Source organism: Ursus maritimus, unplaced genomic scaffold, assembly GCF_017311325.1.
Source record: "Ursus maritimus isolate PB19 unplaced genomic scaffold, ASM1731132v1 scaffold_22, whole genome shotgun sequence".
Lineage (NCBI taxonomy): Eukaryota > Metazoa > Chordata > Mammalia > Carnivora > Ursidae > Ursus > Ursus maritimus.
The window spans coordinates 14,785,470-14,803,590 of NW_024424675.1; the positions used below are offsets into that span (position 1 = coordinate 14,785,470).

Consider the following 18,121-nt stretch of genomic DNA (forward strand, 5'->3'; position numbering starts at 1 on the left):
TTAATCCCCATCACCTATTTCCCCCATCCCCTTACACCTCTCCCCTCTAGTGACATCAATTTGCTTTCTATGGTTGAGAGTCTATTTCTTGGTTTGTCTCTCTCTCTTTTTTTTCTTTGATTATTGGTTTTGTTTCTTAAATTCCACATATGAGTGAGATCATATGGCATTTGTCTTTCTCTGATTTATTTCACTTAGCATTATACACTCTACCTCCATCCATGTTGTTGCAAATGACAAGATTTCATTCTTTTTATGGCTGAATAATTGTCCGTTGCCTATACATATACCACATCTTCTTTATCCATTCATCTATTTATGGATACTGGGCTGCTTCCATAATTTGGCTACTGTAAATAATGTTACAATAAACATAGGGCTGCATGTATCCCTTTGAATTAGTGTTTTATATTTTTTGGGTAAATAATCAACATTTTTGTTGGACAATTTGGCATATTGCATGAAGGTTTTTAAAATGTTCAAATCTTTTAACGGAGTAATTCTATTTTAGGAACTCTTCCAAAAGAACACGACGACATAGACTTGACAATTTATATTCAAGATGTTCTCCAAACATTATAGTAGGAAAAAAATTCCCTAATGTCCAGTGATAGGAAATGGGTGTTAGTGAATTGTGAAATGTGCTTAATATACAGCTATTAAGATTCATGTTTCTGTATAGCACTTAAATATATATAAATATATATACACATTTTTAAACAAGGAATTAAATAAAAAAGCCTGTATATACATAACCAAAAAACCTTCCAGATTATAAAACCAAAAACTGAACTGTGTTCACTCTCTGAATGGTAATGTTCCTGGCAGTTTTATTTTTTTTTTTACACTTTTCTGAATTTTCCAAATTTTCTACAACCTATACATATTACTTTAAAACATTTTTTTAAAGATTTTATTTATTTATTTATTTATTTATTTATTTATTTGACAGAGAGAGAGAGAGAGAGCACAAGCAGGGGGAGCAGCAGAGGGAGAGGGAGAAGTAGCCTTCCCTGCTGAGCAGGGAGCCTGATGTGGAGCTCGATCCCACAACCTGAGATCATGACCTGAGCTGAAGGCAGACGCTTACCCAACTGAGCCACCCAGGTACCCCCTACATATTACTTTAAAAAGGATAAAAATTTTTCTTTGAAAATAATGCAAAACCACCAGAAATAAAGATTTGTTTATAAACTATTAAAGACAGTTTCTCCATTTTCAAAGGTTACCTTTTTTTTTTTGTAGTGGTATTTCCTTCACTGAAATTTGCTTCTATTTGCAAGCCTGGAAATGTGGCTTTATAACAGAACAGAAATGGGTTCTAACTGTGTTACTTACCCACAGTTTGAAAATTAAGTGCAACCATTTGGCAACCCGCATTCCAGAAGAGCTGAGGCATGTAGTTAGATGAATCCACACGGGTTCCTTTTGGATATATCCTGCTAAGCTGCATTTTGTTGTATCTGGACCATCACGTTAAGTAGTGAATACAATTATAAAAATAATTAGCCAATACTATTAACTGAGAGGCCACCTTCCTTCCTTTTCCATTGGAAAATGAACTAACTGTTGATGATGTCATTGGGCTAGTCAGTGAAAAATGTCAAAAACTTCCTGAACACACAGAATAAATGTGCTTTTATAATAGAAATGTACTATCACCTTTGCAGAGCCTTGTGGGTAAAAACTAATGGGGTAGCAAAAATGACCGAGTCAAAGTCAATGTGGTTTTGCAGAGATTATTAAAATGCACAGGCTTCACGGTTAAGGACACATGAGGAAGCTCAAGCGTGTCTAAGCATGTGAGAGCGTGATATTGTCTTTGGCGGAAGCCGCGAATGTGAACGGCTTGGCTATTTTTGAAATGCTCTCTGCTCATTTTTTAACCTTCTCCGAGAATGCTGTTTGCCAAGACTGTGGTACTCTTTATGATGGATAACATGGTAAATATAGCACAGAAGGTTTTGACCTTGTTTTGCATCTGAGCTCCTCCTGCCATCAGTTTTCGATCCCGAGAACCTTTAGTTCTCACTACTATTTAGCTATCACACAATGCGATGTCTTTAAAACACGACCGACTGTTGCTGTTACCAAATTCGGCGGAGGTTAGCTGAGGTTGTGAACTCGGGCAGGGGAATGAGACCTAAAAGAGTCTGAACCGTATTTCTGGAAGTTGCTGGCTGTTATCTCTCTCTGTCAGTTTCCCTCCGTTACTTAATAGATTGAACAATCCCTACATTCTAGGCCTATTGTGAGGATTCAACAAGGTAAGACAGCTATTGACTTCTTTCATTTTTGATTTATGGACAAAAATTGTAAGTTTTTGTTGTCAGGACTATCAACAAAGCCGTTATTAGTAATATATATTTATATTCTTTTTTTAAAGGTTTTTTTTTTGTTTTTGTTTTTTGTAATCTCTACACCCAACGTGGGGCTGGAACTCAAGACCCCGAGATCAAGGGTCACGTGCTCCTCTGACTAAGTCAGCCAGGAGTCCCAATATTTATATTCTTATCATCATCCCATTTATTTTCTGATCGGACACCTATGACATTTAAGGATGTGACATGCCAAGAAAGTTTATATATGTATGTTTACATATATATTCTATCTTACATATGTATAAAGTATATTCTATCTTACATGTATCTGTCTTACATATATAAAGGATATACACACACTTTACACGTGTTGTCCCTAACCCCAAAGGCAAGCTGTAAAGCTGGTATCACCGTTTCTGTTTCACAGATGAGGAAATTCAGAAAGATTAAGCAAATTGCCGCCTGACAAAGGGCTTGATGGTGTGAAAATCACCTTGAAACCTGAGCTTCCTTTACCTGCAGGACCAGTAGAGGCCACCCCACACAGCCTCGCATGTGAAACCTGAAACTTTCTCACACCCGGGTGACAGAAGGAAGCCATTATTCGAAACAAAAATCAAACGAATGGCACGTGGCTTCAGTGGGGTCCCTTCAGCAGTCAGTCGTCAAATCAAGGATACTCTACAAATTCCACTGGCGATTTCGTCAGCTGCTCGAGACCTTTGGTTTCCACGAAGGAAGACATTTCAAAACTTCTATTTCTCTCTGAGTTAACGACAACAGAAACAGGAGAGAAGCAAAATGTAACGGTATAAATTGTAACATGTAAGAAGCAGGCGCCAGTTCGCGAGTTCGCGGACACGTTAGTGCAATTGAATCCTCATCGTAACTTTGTAAATATGTTTCTTTCAGTGAACCATTTACCTGCACCCAAAGTTGAGTCTTCTAAGAAGCTGTCTCTTCTAATAATTACTACCTGAGTCAGCTATACTTATGGCCTTGTATTAGGGAAAATGAATTTTAGATGTGGTAAATGAAAGCTGTTTTGTCAAAAGAAGAGGAGCCCTGGGAGAACTAAATCCATTCAGATTGGTTTCTCTGACTCTCTTTGATGCTGACATTGTCATTGCCTCTGTTTGTATGCACCCCTTTGATGAGGGAACAGAAGGCAAGTTGAGGACAAAGCAGAAACTGACACCCCATAACCCCCGCCCCAAGGGTTGTACGTGACATTCCTCAGGCACTCCTGGCTGCCCTAGCAGACAAAGAAACAGTTAACCTATAGATACCGCAATCCTGCAAGACTTGAGTCTCCCTCAGTTTGCAAATGTCTTAGCAGTTTACAAGAAAAAGCATTTCTATCACTAACCTAGTTTCCAGAAGGGAATGTAAATACCACTAAATGTCTTATAGCCTGCAGACCATAGACAGATACTTCTAGGAATCCAGGAAGTTTCCAACTATCTTCATGTTAATGCCTTGCTAGAGGGAAAAACAACCTTAACTTGACAATGGCAAGGCCTCTGGTATCCTGTGAGTCTTCTTTAACATATGAAAGTATTTTCTCAGCCTCCCTTTTTCCTTACCTTCCCCCAACCCCATAGTATATAATCAGCCACCCCTCACAACCCGGGGCAGCAGCTTTTTCTGCCCACGGGTCCTGTCCCCGTGTTTTAATAAGCCACCAATTTTGCACCAAAGACGTCTCAAGAATTCTTTCTTGGTCATAGGCTCCGGACTCCACCCCAATGAACCTCACGTATATTCCACAATCTTTGGTTCAAATAACTAATGTGACATTAAGATCAGGGTATTTCAAAGCAGAAGAATCCTTGGAAATTTTCCAGTCTGATGGCCTCATTTTCAGATTAGATAAGAGAGGTCTGAGAGATGAATGTGCTGGAGGTCTCAATAGAATACAAAAGCAACGTTTTGAAAGTAGAATCCAAACTTCCCATTAGAATGAAAGAAACAAAACCGTTATCTTAGCCTGTAAAAACTCAGCGTCCAACAGCTTCTCTGTCCTCCTCCCAGCTAAAAACCAGTGTCACACAAAGTACTGAGGCAAGTGTCATTCAGAGTGCCTAGAGAGCTCTCAGGGTTTTAAAAAATTTATTTATTTTTAAGATTTTATTTATTTATTTGAGAAAGAGAGAAAGCATGTGGGCACGTGGGGGGGGAAGGGTAGAGAGAGAGAATCTCAAACAAACTGGGCTGAGTGTGGAGCTTGATTTGGGGTTTGATCCCAGGACCCTGAGATCATGACCTGGGCAGAACCCAAGAGTCTGACGCTCAACTGACTGAGCCACCCAGGCAGCCTGGCAGCTCTGTTTTTATTTATTTAAAAAAAAAAAAATTTTTTTTTTTTTAAAGATTTTACTTATTTGTTTCAGAGAAAGAGTGAGCAGGAGAGAGAGAGAGAGCATAATCAGGGGGAGGAGCCGAGGGAGAGGGAGAAGCAGACACCCCGCTGAGCAGGGAGCCTCATGTGGGATTTGATCCCAGGACTCTGGGATCATGACCTGAGCCAAAGGCAGCCACTTAACTGCTTAACTGACCAAGCTACCTAGACACCCCCAGATCTCAGTCAAACCTTTGAGTCATTTTCCTCTCTTCGATGCCCACTTCCCATAATTAAAGCCTCATTTTCTTCCTAAGTCATTCCTAGACTCTTCCATGCACCTCCTTACCTTCCCCCAATTTAATCAACTTTATAGGAAACCCTCACTTCTCTTATTTTGGTCCATCAGAAACCTATTTTCATATGACTAGTTTTTTTTAAGCAAGACTGTTAATTAAAATTCAGTCCACTTAGTAGGCGCTTTTGTAATGTCTGTGCAGTGTTCTTTTTGCAAAAGTGATAAAATGACGGAAAACATAAGGAGAAGAGTACTTGTTTGTCAATCTTTGGCCCATGCTGTTGTTACCAGGTTCTGAAGGATGTCAATGCATCAGTTCCTTCTCAACTTGGCTACTTGTCTAGGAGCTTTTGACTCATGAATTGGGAAAACTCATTTTACAGCCAATGAAAGTTATAGAAATGTAACTTAAGAACGTTTCAAACTGAACATGTGGTAAGATGCATCAGTAATTATAAAAAAGAAAATGTTGAAATATTTATATATAAACTATATTGGAAGTTAACTTCCTCATTGTAGAGATCTAGATACTATATACTACGAAGTTAAGGCTTTTGGGGCAAAATTATACAATTATGTATAAGTGTGTTACGTAGAAGCTCAGATTTTATGTATTTATAAAACTATGCTTTATCAGAGGCTGCTATGTTTAAGGAAAAATTCAGGCTTTAAGAGCACACTCATAAAAGTAGCTAAAATGTCCCAAGGATTCTTTTCGCCTGATAGCATCTTACATTTCATCAAAATAAGGGCAATTTTATAAAAGGGCTCTTTTCTTTAGGTAGGGAAAGATGCTATTTTTTTCTTTGCATCCAGTATGGATGTGTACTGGATGAAAGGAGAACACAAAATGATGTGAAGATAATGTTATCAAACAGGCTGGACCAATGGAATATGGGTGACCTGACTGATTGGGTCCTATTTCTAGTCATTAGGGCTAACCATACCTCTGGCTGCTCCCCTTCCAGGGGATGGGTAAATACTTTATTTCAATACTGTCCCTTATCTAATGGAAGGAACCCATGATGTAGTTGAACAAAAACAACTGTGAAACTCTCAATTAGCTGGTCTCTAGTATCTTGCAGATAATTATGGATGCCCTACAGCCCCATTAAGAATTCTGGGGAGGGGCGCCCGGGTAGCGCAGTCGTTAAGCGTCTGCCTTCGGCTCAGGGCGTGATCCCGGTGTTCCGGGGGCGTTCCGGGATGGAGCCCCACATCGGGCTCCTCTGCTGGAAGCCTGCTTCTTCCTCTTCCACTCCCCTGCTGTGTTCCCTCTCTCGCTGGCTGTCTCTCTGTCAAATAAATAAATAAAATCTTAAAAAAAAAAAAGGAATTCTGGGGAAACATCAGGGATGCCTTCTCACATGGTTATGACCATCAACCCAGGCATGTATTCAAGACTTTCCAGAAGAGTTCTGTTCAGGGTAACATCCTTCATTCTAACTACCTTATATTGAAAAGATATTCATTCTATGCTACATTAGGGGTTCTTCTCCAGGGAAAACTTACTTTTTGAAATTTCAAATGACTCAAACTTGACTGGCTGAATATAGTTCACCAGGTTAGACATCTCTTCGGTGGCCATGGCCTCACTCCCAGCAGTCCCCTGGAAACAGAATTAAAAATAACATTCCCAGAGTCAGCATTATGCTACCAAGGGTTATTTTTCCTGGGGCAATGATGAAGGGACCCAAGAGAGAGAACCTCATTCCTCCTCTTCCGAAAATGATTATTGCCAATAGAGAATTCATCCCAGGAGAAAATCTGCTCATAGTCAGCCAGCTGTGGGGTGGTAGGAGGGAGGTACAGGGGCAGTCCCAGGGTGCTGTGGGACCAGCAGCATCAGCATCCCGAGACAGCTTGTTAGAGATGAAACATCTTGGCCCCTGCCCCCACCACTGGCCTCCAGAATCCGAATCTGCATTTCCTAAGGTGATTCAAACGAGGCCCATTACAATCTGAGAAGCACTGAGCCCTAGTTCACCTGCCACAGCATAAATTCCTTAGCTGATGTCTAAGGTTAATACATCAAGAAATCAAGAAGTCACTGTACAATATGAAAATTAGTATGTAGGTGACTGCCAGTGAACAAGGAAAAAAAATTTTTTTTTAAAAAGATTGCCTTGTAGAAGTAGGTTGGGTGGGTGGACAGCTTCTTCTTTTCTTTAGGAACATTCCTTCTTCCCTGCCTTCTTGGCTCCTGTGTGCCTAGTAGGCAAGCAGTACAATTCAGGGTAGGGGTCAGTAGCTCAAGTTCTGGGGCCAGATGGCCTAATTTCAAATCCCAAACCCACCACTTAGAAGCTGTGCAATCTTGGGCAAATTACTTAACTGTTCTGTGCCTCAGTTTTCACACCCGTTAAATTAGAATAAAACCAGTCCCAATAGCATCTAGAGATTTGGGAATTATGAAATGAGTTAATTGATGTGAAAGATCTCAGAACAGGACCTGGCACATAGTAAAACCTCATGTTACTTTAGCTATTATTAGCTATTACATATCACTTTGATAAAGTTTTTAATGAAAGAGAAAAACCATACTGCAGTATCGGCATGGACAGACCTCTGTAGACTGATCTAATATTTTCTCCCATTTTCAGAAGACAGAATGCATGGAGACAGTATTTCTTTTTAAAACTCCTGTAGCAATAGTTAGGTTAAATGTTAATTGGGAAATAGTCATTTGCAAATGGACCATCCAATTAGTAAGACAATTTTAAATGATCAAGAATCAGTGATAAAAGTTATGCACAACTGAAATAATTATCAGGCGAAACTACTTTAAACTATTTATATATATTTAAACTATTAATATAGTTTTCCTCCTGGACATTAACTTGAAATTTAGTGGAGGAACACAGTTAATCAAAACTTTAGACTACATGAAAGGAAATAAGTACCAGAGGAAGAACATCATGTAAGAATAGCTTGTTAGTCATTATTTATTCCTGAGACAGATGCTTCCCGATATATTTGAAAGCAGATTCAGTGTAAACTTTTTGAACAAGACTCTTGCTACAACAAAGTTCTAAAATTCCAATTGACCTGTCCCAGATTCACTTCTAGATACTGTGCAATTAGTATCTCTGAGCTGATGGGGTTCTTTGGGATGTTCGAGCTTACATCAGTAAGGATCTCAGTAGTGGTTCCAAAATTAAAACAATGGAATGAATGTGACATTTCTGAACATTTTCCCCCAATCCCACGTCTTCCCATGTCGGATTTGGGGTCATTTGGCAATGCATTTAATTGCCTCAAAAACTGAAGCAGGCGGTTGGATGTCACGAAATTTGAATTCAGCCTCCAGACACCCCACATGAAGGAAGGCACTGTCAGCAGCATTGCTGATTATAGAGAGCTTTACTCAATGCCAAGCTCACTCCTTTAGTGACCCCAGCACGCATTTTCATTTTCCAACCCGGTAGCCAAAAAGTTTTAGAGTGAGCTATAACTCTTTTGACCACTAGATGGCAGAAGGTGATCAGGAACTGTATCCAGATGGCACCTTCCGGATGGGGAAACTAGGGGAAGTGCCTCTGCGACCAGAAGTCAGTCCCTAGATACCTACCTCATCCATTGAAGATTTTTTACAGTCATCATCATCATCATCATCATCACTCTCGGTATCAGCTTCCCCTGTCAAATTTTAATAACAGATCATGAGGTAACAGGTTTGAAGGTTTGAAGCAGATGCTAACAGGTGCTTTGCCAAACATTTCCTTGGATATTGCCACTTCATGCTTTTAAAATTATTCCTTTGGATATTTATATCTTATTAATCATATAGAGAATTGCACTGAGATTTTAAACATGGATCTTTTTCTCCGAGTTTCATTTGCAAATACCATTTGAAATGTCCACATTCTATTGAAAATGCTTAACATTTTTATCTGCATGTTTAAAAAAAAACATATGGCATCATGTACAGTTAGCTTTCTATGGTACACACATCCTATATCGATGTGTACATTGTCTTTCAGAGTCTCTATGACCCTAAAAGGGATAAACGATCCTTTTCCCACTCTTCCCTCTTTTTCTGAGCCCTGACTCTTGCACACACTGCTTGGCCAGTGCTCAGTGACTTCTGAGGCAAGTCACTTCTCCAGGGCCCTAGGGGACCTCACAGTGAAGGCCAAGGACATGAGCGAGGTCAGAAACGGCAGGGCTGTGGCAGCAAACCTAACCACACAAAGATTGTAAGCTAAGTATTGTAGCCTGTGATTTGCCCGCAGGCTTATTTGATGGGTGCATTGTCCTCTAAACAATGCATGTATCTTAAAAAATGGTGTCGTCCTGTTTTAAAAAGCAGGAGAAAATGCATGAACCCTTAACACCATGATGCACAGAAATCTACTTCAATCAAACGTAGTTCATCCTCGTCTTGAGCCAACACAGTCATTGCGATGGATTCTTTCTCCTCTCGGAAGATTTGGTGGATGATTCTGCTAGTTTAAATATTCATACGAGCATGAGGTGTTAAGTTCTGCCACAGCTCTGGGCCTCAGTCAGACCCAATGACACCAGTTATGTAAAAAGATTTTCAAGTAAAATACTACAGAAGGCATTATTTGATTTGACTACTCTTTCAGCATTCACACGGAGCAATAACAGAAAGAGCCCAGTAGATGGCAGTATTGGCTCAACATTGAGGCACTTTGCACTTGCAAGGCCCTCCCCGTCAAACCTTCTGAAAGTTAGCCCCCCTTTAATCTATATAAATGACACAGCGTCCACAGCATGTCTTCGAAGAAGCTTATAAATGTTTTCATTTGGCTGACGAAGTTCAATCAATTACTGAATGACAGCAGTGAGCAAAGTATTCATGAAATGTCTTTAGAGGGAAAAGATTTCTGGGACCAACAAATCATTATTTACGGCTTGTTTATTAAAAGAAAGCACATACAGCCACCGTATGATGCTGATATTGTGTTAGTTAATAAGATGAATCCATTATATTTTGGATAGAAAACATATTTATATACAGACATGTTCTCTTAGAAGTTGGCACTCAAGTTTTTTTAATAATCAAATGTGTTGCCCCAAGTTCTTTTAACCAGTTTTTGCTTTTTAATTAGAGAGGGGATTCTTTTTATGGAGTAATTTAAAAGTCTGTTTGGCAAAACCATTTACACAATGCTTCACGGGACCTAACAATACACCAATCATTTCAAATACTCTATCAGGTCATTCGTTGGTTTATGGGGGAGAGAAAGAAGTTTTCTTCCCTTACTTTATGAGCTGAGTCCTGGTTTCTCCCTTATAAGTCTTTGGAGGGACCTTGGAGGCATCTTAAGACCCTAAAACCTTGCACCATAAAAAAATCTACTTTATCCTAGTTCTTTAAGACCTGTGTACTGGCAAAGGGCTGAATCCTGGAAGAGGCACCTGGCCGACAGGGGCCATGATAAGTCAATTGGTTTTGAAATAAGAACCATTGAATGTTTTTCAAGTTACTTGAGTTCCCATTACCCAAGATCATCTACAAACCAAATGGTAAATTAGCAGCGCTTATTATTCAAGAGCGTACCTACATATTCAAATGTCCAAAATTTTCCATTGAAAGAAAGATTGCACAACAGACTGTGGGACGGACGAGCTTAGGAAATCTACCGAATTACTAACAGATTGCTGCTCTTTCTCTGTATTAAGCAATAATGTTCACTGCCTGTAAAAATCCTTATTTGTGTTACGCATCCAGTTAATAAGAGGGACAGAACTGATAGTGGGAAGGGCACACAGGAAAACAACAAATTTCTCCATGCAGAGGAAGACCGGCTTTCCTCCCTAGAGCCAAGAGGCTCAAGGATTATGGTAGGGAATAGGTGGCCTCTTAACAATATTTGCTCCAAACCTTCAAAAAGAACATTCATACTGAGAACAAAATTGTTTTTGAGAAGAGAATCAGAATTGTGTAACAATGTTTGAAATACACATTCAAAAACTATCCCCCCATAAAAACCTTTCAAAGAATTGTATAATATCTGTTGATAAGGGTTTTTATCTAAACCATAAAAGAGATTGGCCATTGAGATGGAAAAACAGAAAAAAAGATAAATCAGTGTTTTGGTCAACCTCCCCCCCCATTGCTCTAGAGTTTCTATTTTAATTTAAAAAATTACTCTGAAATTTTAAAATTGACGTATGGTAGGTATAGAAGAAGTATGCATACTTGTCCATGTAGAGAGTGATGAATTTTCACAGACTACACAGACCTTGGTAACCGTTACCAAGATCAATAAACAAAATAAAACCAGTGTCCAGAGGCCTCCTTGGGTCCCCTTCCAGCCAATTCTTCAAGGGTCACCATTTCCTGACTTCTAACTGCATAGGATCACTCTGCTTGTTTTTGTACTTTATATGAATGGAATCAATACAGTGGATACTTTGTTGCATTTGATTTCTTTTACTCAACATTATGTTTCTGAGATGTAGCCTTATTCTTGTGTGCAAAGGTAGACTGTTATTGCTGCATATTATTTCAAGGTGTGAATATACTACCACTTATTTATCCGTTGATGACTTTTGGTTGGTTTCCTGTTGTGGGCTGCTGTGAGCAGCGTCGTGTAAAGCAATTCGGTGCATCTCTCTTGGCTGTCTATACACACTTCTGTTGGGTATACGCCTAGGAGTGAACTCCCTGGGGCAGAGGGTATGCATATGTTCAGTTTTTGTAAATACTGCCAGTTTTCCAAAGTGAGTGTTCCAATGTTAGTTAAACTTTTCGTTGAAGAACTTCCGGGATTCAAGCTTCAAGCTTCCTCCCCTTACTCACCCTCCAATCAGGAGAGCTTCCTAATGCTCTTTTCAGATTGCCAAGATTCTGATTCAAGCTAGAAGAGAAATCAGACTAAATGACAAGTAATTCAAAGGGAATGGGGTGACCACTTGGAATTCTTTTCTCATCAACCACAAAAATCTATTTCAAGAGATCTATAATATATGGAGAAGTGGAATTGCCCAGAACTCTTCAGCATATCATCAATGAGAATATAGCCAGTGAACATTTGGTACCCAGACCTGAGTGAATGTTAAGGGATCATTGCCCTTGAGAAGCTTAAAATCATGTGGCCACTTCGAAGATGATTTGGCCAATGTGCTAGACGGAGTCATGGCTCCCCCAAATAACCATGTCCTGGGAATATGTCCTGTGTCCTGTGAATATATGGTAAGAGGGACTTTGCAGATAGACTAAGGAACTTGAGATGGGGGATTATCCTGGATTATCCAAATGGGTCCAGTGTAATGTCGTGAGTTCCTAAAAGCAAAGGACCTTTCTTGGCTGTGGTCAGAGGGTGGTATGAGGACAGAAGAGAAATGAGACATTGCTGGGTTGACCCTGGAGGAAGGGGCCATAGACCAACAAATGTGGGAGGCCTCTGGAAGCCAGAACAAGCAAGGAATAGGATTCCCTAGAGCCTCCAGAAAGGAAAGCCGCCCTGTGAGACCCACACGGGCCTTCCTCCCACAGAACTGGAGATGATACGTGTGCATATTTAAACGAAGCCACCCAAGCAATCGCAGAAATAGAAAACCAATACAGTTTTAAAGTGTGTTCAAATAGGAAAGTTAAAAGTCCTTCTAAGTTACGTCGGAGCAGCGCTTCTGAAACCACGCATAACGGAACGAGAGCCCGCCAACCCCTCACCGGCTCCTGGAGACGAGGGTTCAAACACGCTGGAGGAGTCACTGTACGTGTTGGAGGCTTGTTCCGAGAGCTTCTTTTTGCCACTTCCTTCTGATGACTTGTGCGATTTCTTCTTATTTTTCACCAAAATTTTGTACATTAAATCCATAGGACTTGGAAGAGGAACTCCAGATTCCAGCTAATGGCAAAGAAAAGCACCTTTTTGTAAAAATGTTGCCCCGTGAGGGGAGCCCTAGCTGGCTCAGTCAGAAGAGTGTGCCACTCTTGATCTTGGGGTTGTGAGTTTGAGACCCGCGTTGGGTATAGAGATGACTTAAAAATAAAATCTTAAAAAAAATATCTTGCCCTTTTTTTCAGCCTCCCTCCCCAAACCCCCAGGACAGTGTTGGACACCAAGAGCTTCTGGATTATTCATTACTACTTTCAGTACAGCTCAATGAACTGTTCTAAGTGTGTCTTGCTGCTTTGTGGTTCCTTATTTTTTTACATGAAAGGCATATTTCAATTACCGAACTCTTATTTTTTCCACAACGAAATCCCCATGAATAAGACCACTGAAATGTACTGGGAGATTTGCTAACCCAAAGGTTCATGAGTTTGCTGTGGACCATAAATCCAACTGTTTTGGTTTAGGACGGATAGGAAGGCCCTGCCTTGGATTTTCAAAGGAGGGAAGCCAGTTAGTGGGGCATGTATCAGGAAGGAGCTTCCAGGCAAGCATATAGAATCAACCTTTCTGATGCAGTTTAAAAGGAGTAACCCCTGCCCTGCGACTCCCACCATCCGGAACTTGGAAGCCGCACATGTCCTTGGCATCAGCAGAACCGGGCTGGTGGCTCACATGTCCTTGCAGCCCTGAGATTCAAGCTACCCTCATCTGCAAGCCTTATTTCTTGTGTTTCAAGCTTGCACGGCTAATGAGAAAATCAATTTCCCATGAGAGGGTTGTTAGATATTGTATCAGAGAGCATTTGTGCAAATCCCAAGATGGGTTATTTTTAGAAAGTTCAGTGAACTCTCCTATGCTGGTCCTTTAGTCTTTGCTTGCAAGGAGTCTAGGGATTGGTATGAAACCACGTAAGAATGTGTGGAGACTAGGAAAAAGGGTTCAAGAGGGGAGAGGCTACTTTGAGATATTCCTACTACTTTCCTTCCCACAGCAGGGATGCTATCACGGCAACAGAAAGCCTGAATTCCACGAACAGGCACACGCAAGGATGTGAGGAGTGGACGCAAGGCCAGATGGGGGTTTCGTTGTGGCACCTGCCATGTCCCATTTTGCTGAGCCATTTCTCTCAAAGGGTGTGATGAGGTTATTGTTTGGTGATCAGAGCCCTGTCTGCCTGGAATGTCTCCGCGGCTGGCTGTGGTTGTGGAAATTCTGTAGTCCTGCCAGTCACGTCTGTCAGAGGGGGAAGGAGAAGATGGACAGTACAGGAAGAGGAGAGTGGCCTGTCTTCCACTCTCAGCAAGGCACACTGCTGGTTTCCTCCTTGGTCAGACTTCACTATCAACTGAATCAATCTTACTGAGCAACACAAACACGGAAAGGATGTAAGGAAGTCCCCCCACTAACTCCAGTCATGAATATGGACATTCCTTCAGAGGTAAACCTTGAAACTGCTTACTGGGTATTTTTCCAGTGGTTCCATGAGAAGAGCATCTCCAAAGATCAGTCGGCAATACTCCGCCATCTTGGCTTGCTGCTTTGGACTAAGGGAAATGAGAGAGAAAGAAAACAAACAAGGACGCTTATTTAAAGAGTTTGGACAGGATTACTTTATGTTATTAATTATAGAAAGAGGTGATTCCCTCATCTTACCCTTCAGGATTAGTACTTATCATTCTAAACCCCTTGTTTGTTATCCTGACTTCCGTGAATTTGAATACCACATGCAGGTAGACCGTGAAGGCTATTTCTAAGGCTGGCCTCCATAGACACAGATGGAGAGGAAAGCAGATCACTTGCCAGTCCTTGGATTCTTGAATGTCTCAGAATTGTGGACTCAATTCCTTTTGTTCAATTTCCTGATTCTAAGTCAAATGCAAGACCCTGGGGGCAGAACTCATCCATGACTCCGTGTGAATTCTTGGTTGAGATTTGCCTAACCCACAGAGAGCTAGAATGCAAAGGAGTGTTTTTAAGGAGGTGAGAGAGAAGAGAAGAGGAAAGGAAGGAAGGGAGGGGGAGAGAGAGAGAGAATCTCAAAACACAGAAGGGCAGTCAGGCAGAAGTGTGTCCACTTGGGAGGGGATCCTGGAGGAAACATGAAAGAAGCAGGCATGTGGGGAAAGGTGTCTGCCCCTCTTACGTGCATAATAGGGCAGCAGAGGTGGTGTCAGTCTGACTGTGGGCCAGGAAGAATCTGGTCTGACAGACAAAGCCTGGAGCTGTGGGCTTTGCTGAGCTGAGCTCCAGGCTCTCAACGACTCTGGATCTATAAAATGAGGATAATAACTGTTCTTGGAAAAGGACAGAAGGTCCGAGAAGATGAAGTGGAGTAATGGATGCAAATGCCTTTGACCCGTTCAAAGAGTGGGGCAGGTGTAAGATGATCCAGGGTTAGGAGGCAGCATCCGCCAGCTCGGCTGGATGACTTATGCACTTGCTAACAGAGAAACACAGTCGAGGCGAGGGAGCATCCGCATCTTTCAATACTCCTGCTTCCTTTGACCTTTTAAAAGCAATAACATTTTTTTCTTATTCTGTAGAATGTTAAATATCATTATAAAGGTATCCAATTCCACTGGGTTTTATGGACTGTGACTTTGATCTACAGGCTGTCAAACCTGATTTCCAATAGTCATCTCTGCCTGCTGTAATGTGAATACATTTTAGCAGAACTGGGATTATAGTAAAAATAAGTAAGTGATAAAAAAAAAAAAGCCTTCTTCACTGCAATTCAAATCGATTATAAAATGTGATCCTTATTTTCTTTCTTTCTTCTATAACTATTAAGCCTGGATCATGGACTGTTGTGTTTTTGTTTTGTTTTTTTTTCCTGGGAAGGGGGTCCTCTGGGGATTTAAATCATATTGCAATGGTCCACAGGGAAAATCACTCTTTATATCCTTTTTTAAAGGCATATATTTTGGGGGATCAAGTGAGTTCTCTGGGGTTCAACTGGAAGCCCAAGGTCCCGGTTTTGTTGGAATTGCAAGGGAGAGGCAAAGAGGAGATTCAAGAACTTGCAAAGCCCTGCAGAATGACCTCCCACCTTCTCATTGTCCTTTCTTGATCTATAGGAGATTTTACTGCCTGGCTTATTCAGCCGTCAGAATATTCCTCACCGGGATCAGGGAGAGGGGACAACTTGCCAGCCAGAGAACTGATCCTGAAAAGCATGGGAGTGGTTGTTTAAGGACAACTCAACAGAAGTTGGGGAGCAAGCAGAAGAGTAACTGATTTGGCAGAGCCACCCTGGACATCCTCTGTTCAGACACCGTTGCTCAAAGGACAACGAGCCCAGGGGCTCAATCAGGCCAACTGGCTTTGCAGCTGTAGCCAAGACAAGTCCACCTGTGCCCTGCCGGCACGTTCCAGGCTGCACGGGAGAAACTGTCCAAACCCTCCATTTCACTTTCACAGAATGACACTACTGAGTGTCACAGAGCTTTGCTACTCCAAGTGTGGTCCGAGCAGCAACAGCGCCTAGAGCTGGCCAGAAATGCAGATTCAAGGCCTCCAATGCAGATTCTGAGCCAGAAATTCTGGAGAAGCAGGGTGTAGGGGTCTTCACAAACCCTCTAGATGATTCTGATGCGTGCTCAAGTTTGAGAGCCCTTGCTATAGATTGAAATAAGTCAGCAGGTGCTGAAGGAGATGACATTTTTCTTGAGTGTTGGAACCTGGGAGCCCCAAGTTCCTTTGGCCAGAGACCTGGAGTAAAAAGGGAGAGTTTTACCCTAATGTCCTGCTTTCAGGATTTTTAGGGGAGCCATAGTCACACCAGGGGTGGGATTTCGACGCGATGCTCCAGGTGTCCCTAAGCAGGCAGAGTCCTCTGTCCTTTGTCAGGCTGTCCCCCAAACCAAGGCCTAGGAAGGATTTTGCTGGAGCACAATCTTGCCTGATTCCACTAAAGAATCACCAGAGCTCTTAATGCTGTAGGTGTTGGGGCCGAGGGCCAGGCCGTGATTCACTGAATTGGGAGAGGAGTCCTGGAGCCCGCATTCGTAACCAGCCTGCAGGCAGCTCTGATGCGGGTATTTAGTGGACCACAGTGTTTAAAGCAATGCTCTGAGGTTCCATCCAAATTACCCAGGCTCTTAAGAAAATGACACTTCCTAGGCAGGTTCAGCGTGGGGCCCAAGATTCTGCATTTCTTCCTTCCTTTCTCTTTCGTTTTGTCTCTCTCTCTTTCTTTCTTTCTTTCTTTCTTTCTTTCTTTCTTTCTTTCTTTCTTTCTTTCTTTCTTTCTCTTTCTTTCTTTCTTTCTTTCTTTCTTTCTTTCTTTCTTTCTTTTCTTCCTTTCTTCCTTTCTTTCTTTCCCCCTTTTCTTTTCTTTTTTTTTTTCTTTTCTTTAAGTAAACTCTACCCAAAACGTGGGGCTCAAACTCACGACCCTGAGGTCAAGAGTCTCACGCTCTATTGACTGAGCCAGCCAGCTGCCCCGACTCTGCATTTCTACCAAGCTCCTCGATAAGGCAGATGCGGCTGGATCGCGGATTCAAGCAATCTGAAGAGGAGAGATCGAAATCTGACCTTTTCAAATTTGCCTCAAAATCAACTGAGGTGAAGAGAACAAGAGGGAGTATTCCAAGAAAAAGCAAAATGGGCTACTTGGTAATCAGACTATTCATGTTCTACCCCTCCCCACCCCCCACCCCCACACATCCACCGGACAGGGAGCCGAATCAGAGCGTAGTGAATAGAAAAAGTCAGAGGAAAACAAAACAACTTTGTGGGTCAAAACTGCAGAAATAAAAGACATTCACATTACAGGTGGAGAGCAAAAAAAAAAAAAAAAATCCTGAGGTGCTCAGAGCACCCCATCAGCTATGGGACAGACGAAACGACAGGAAATACCCACAAATACATTTTGAGCTTCAGGCCACAGCAGGCACATCTGGACATAGTCACATACCCCTCAAGTGGAGGCACCTGGCCCAGTGGCCAGTTTTCCGACCAAGGACTGTGCCCCGTGAAAAGTCATGGTGTAAATCCCCCACATTGAACCCACCTCCTTCTTTATAGAGGAAGAAGCTAGAACCCCTGGATATTTAAGACCTTGTCCCGAATTTCCCATTATCTGTGGCTGAACCAGAGGTAGGCATCACTTTGCTTGACTTCAGTATAGAATTCTTTCAATGAAACTAAATGCCAGCTCACAAATTAGGTGGAGCCTCAGAGTTAGCTAGGGTCTGCCTTTTTTTTTTTTTAAGATTTCAAAGTCTCATTTCTACAAATTCAAAATCGGGTGTGGGAGTGTGGCTCAGGAATCTGCATTTTATGGGAATCTGATGGAGCAGGGGGGAGAAGGATGAGTTGCCATCTGCTAATGGGCTAATGG

The 18,121-nt window shown here is 41.6% G+C and overlaps 1 protein-coding gene across 4 annotated transcripts in view; it reads right to left on the reverse strand.

Annotated features, from left to right (window-relative positions):
* The window catches only part of PLCB1 (phospholipase C beta 1), a 660,507-nt gene that overhangs the window by 137,010 nt on the left and 505,376 nt on the right, over positions 1-18,121 (reverse strand). For all 4 annotated transcript variants that reach the window (XM_040637987.1, XM_040637985.1, XM_040637986.1 and 1 more), the window contains exons 13-18: positions 14,237-14,321; positions 12,609-12,786; positions 8,532-8,599; positions 6,473-6,569; positions 3,002-3,086; positions 1,339-1,463 (exon numbers count right to left, since the gene is read on the reverse strand). In XM_040637987.1, coding sequence (XP_040493921.1) covers positions 1,339-1,463; positions 3,002-3,086; positions 6,473-6,569; positions 8,532-8,599; positions 12,609-12,786; positions 14,237-14,321 — 638 coding nt within the window. The remainder of the gene's footprint in view (positions 1-1,338; positions 1,464-3,001; positions 3,087-6,472; positions 6,570-8,531; positions 8,600-12,608; positions 12,787-14,236; positions 14,322-18,121) is intronic.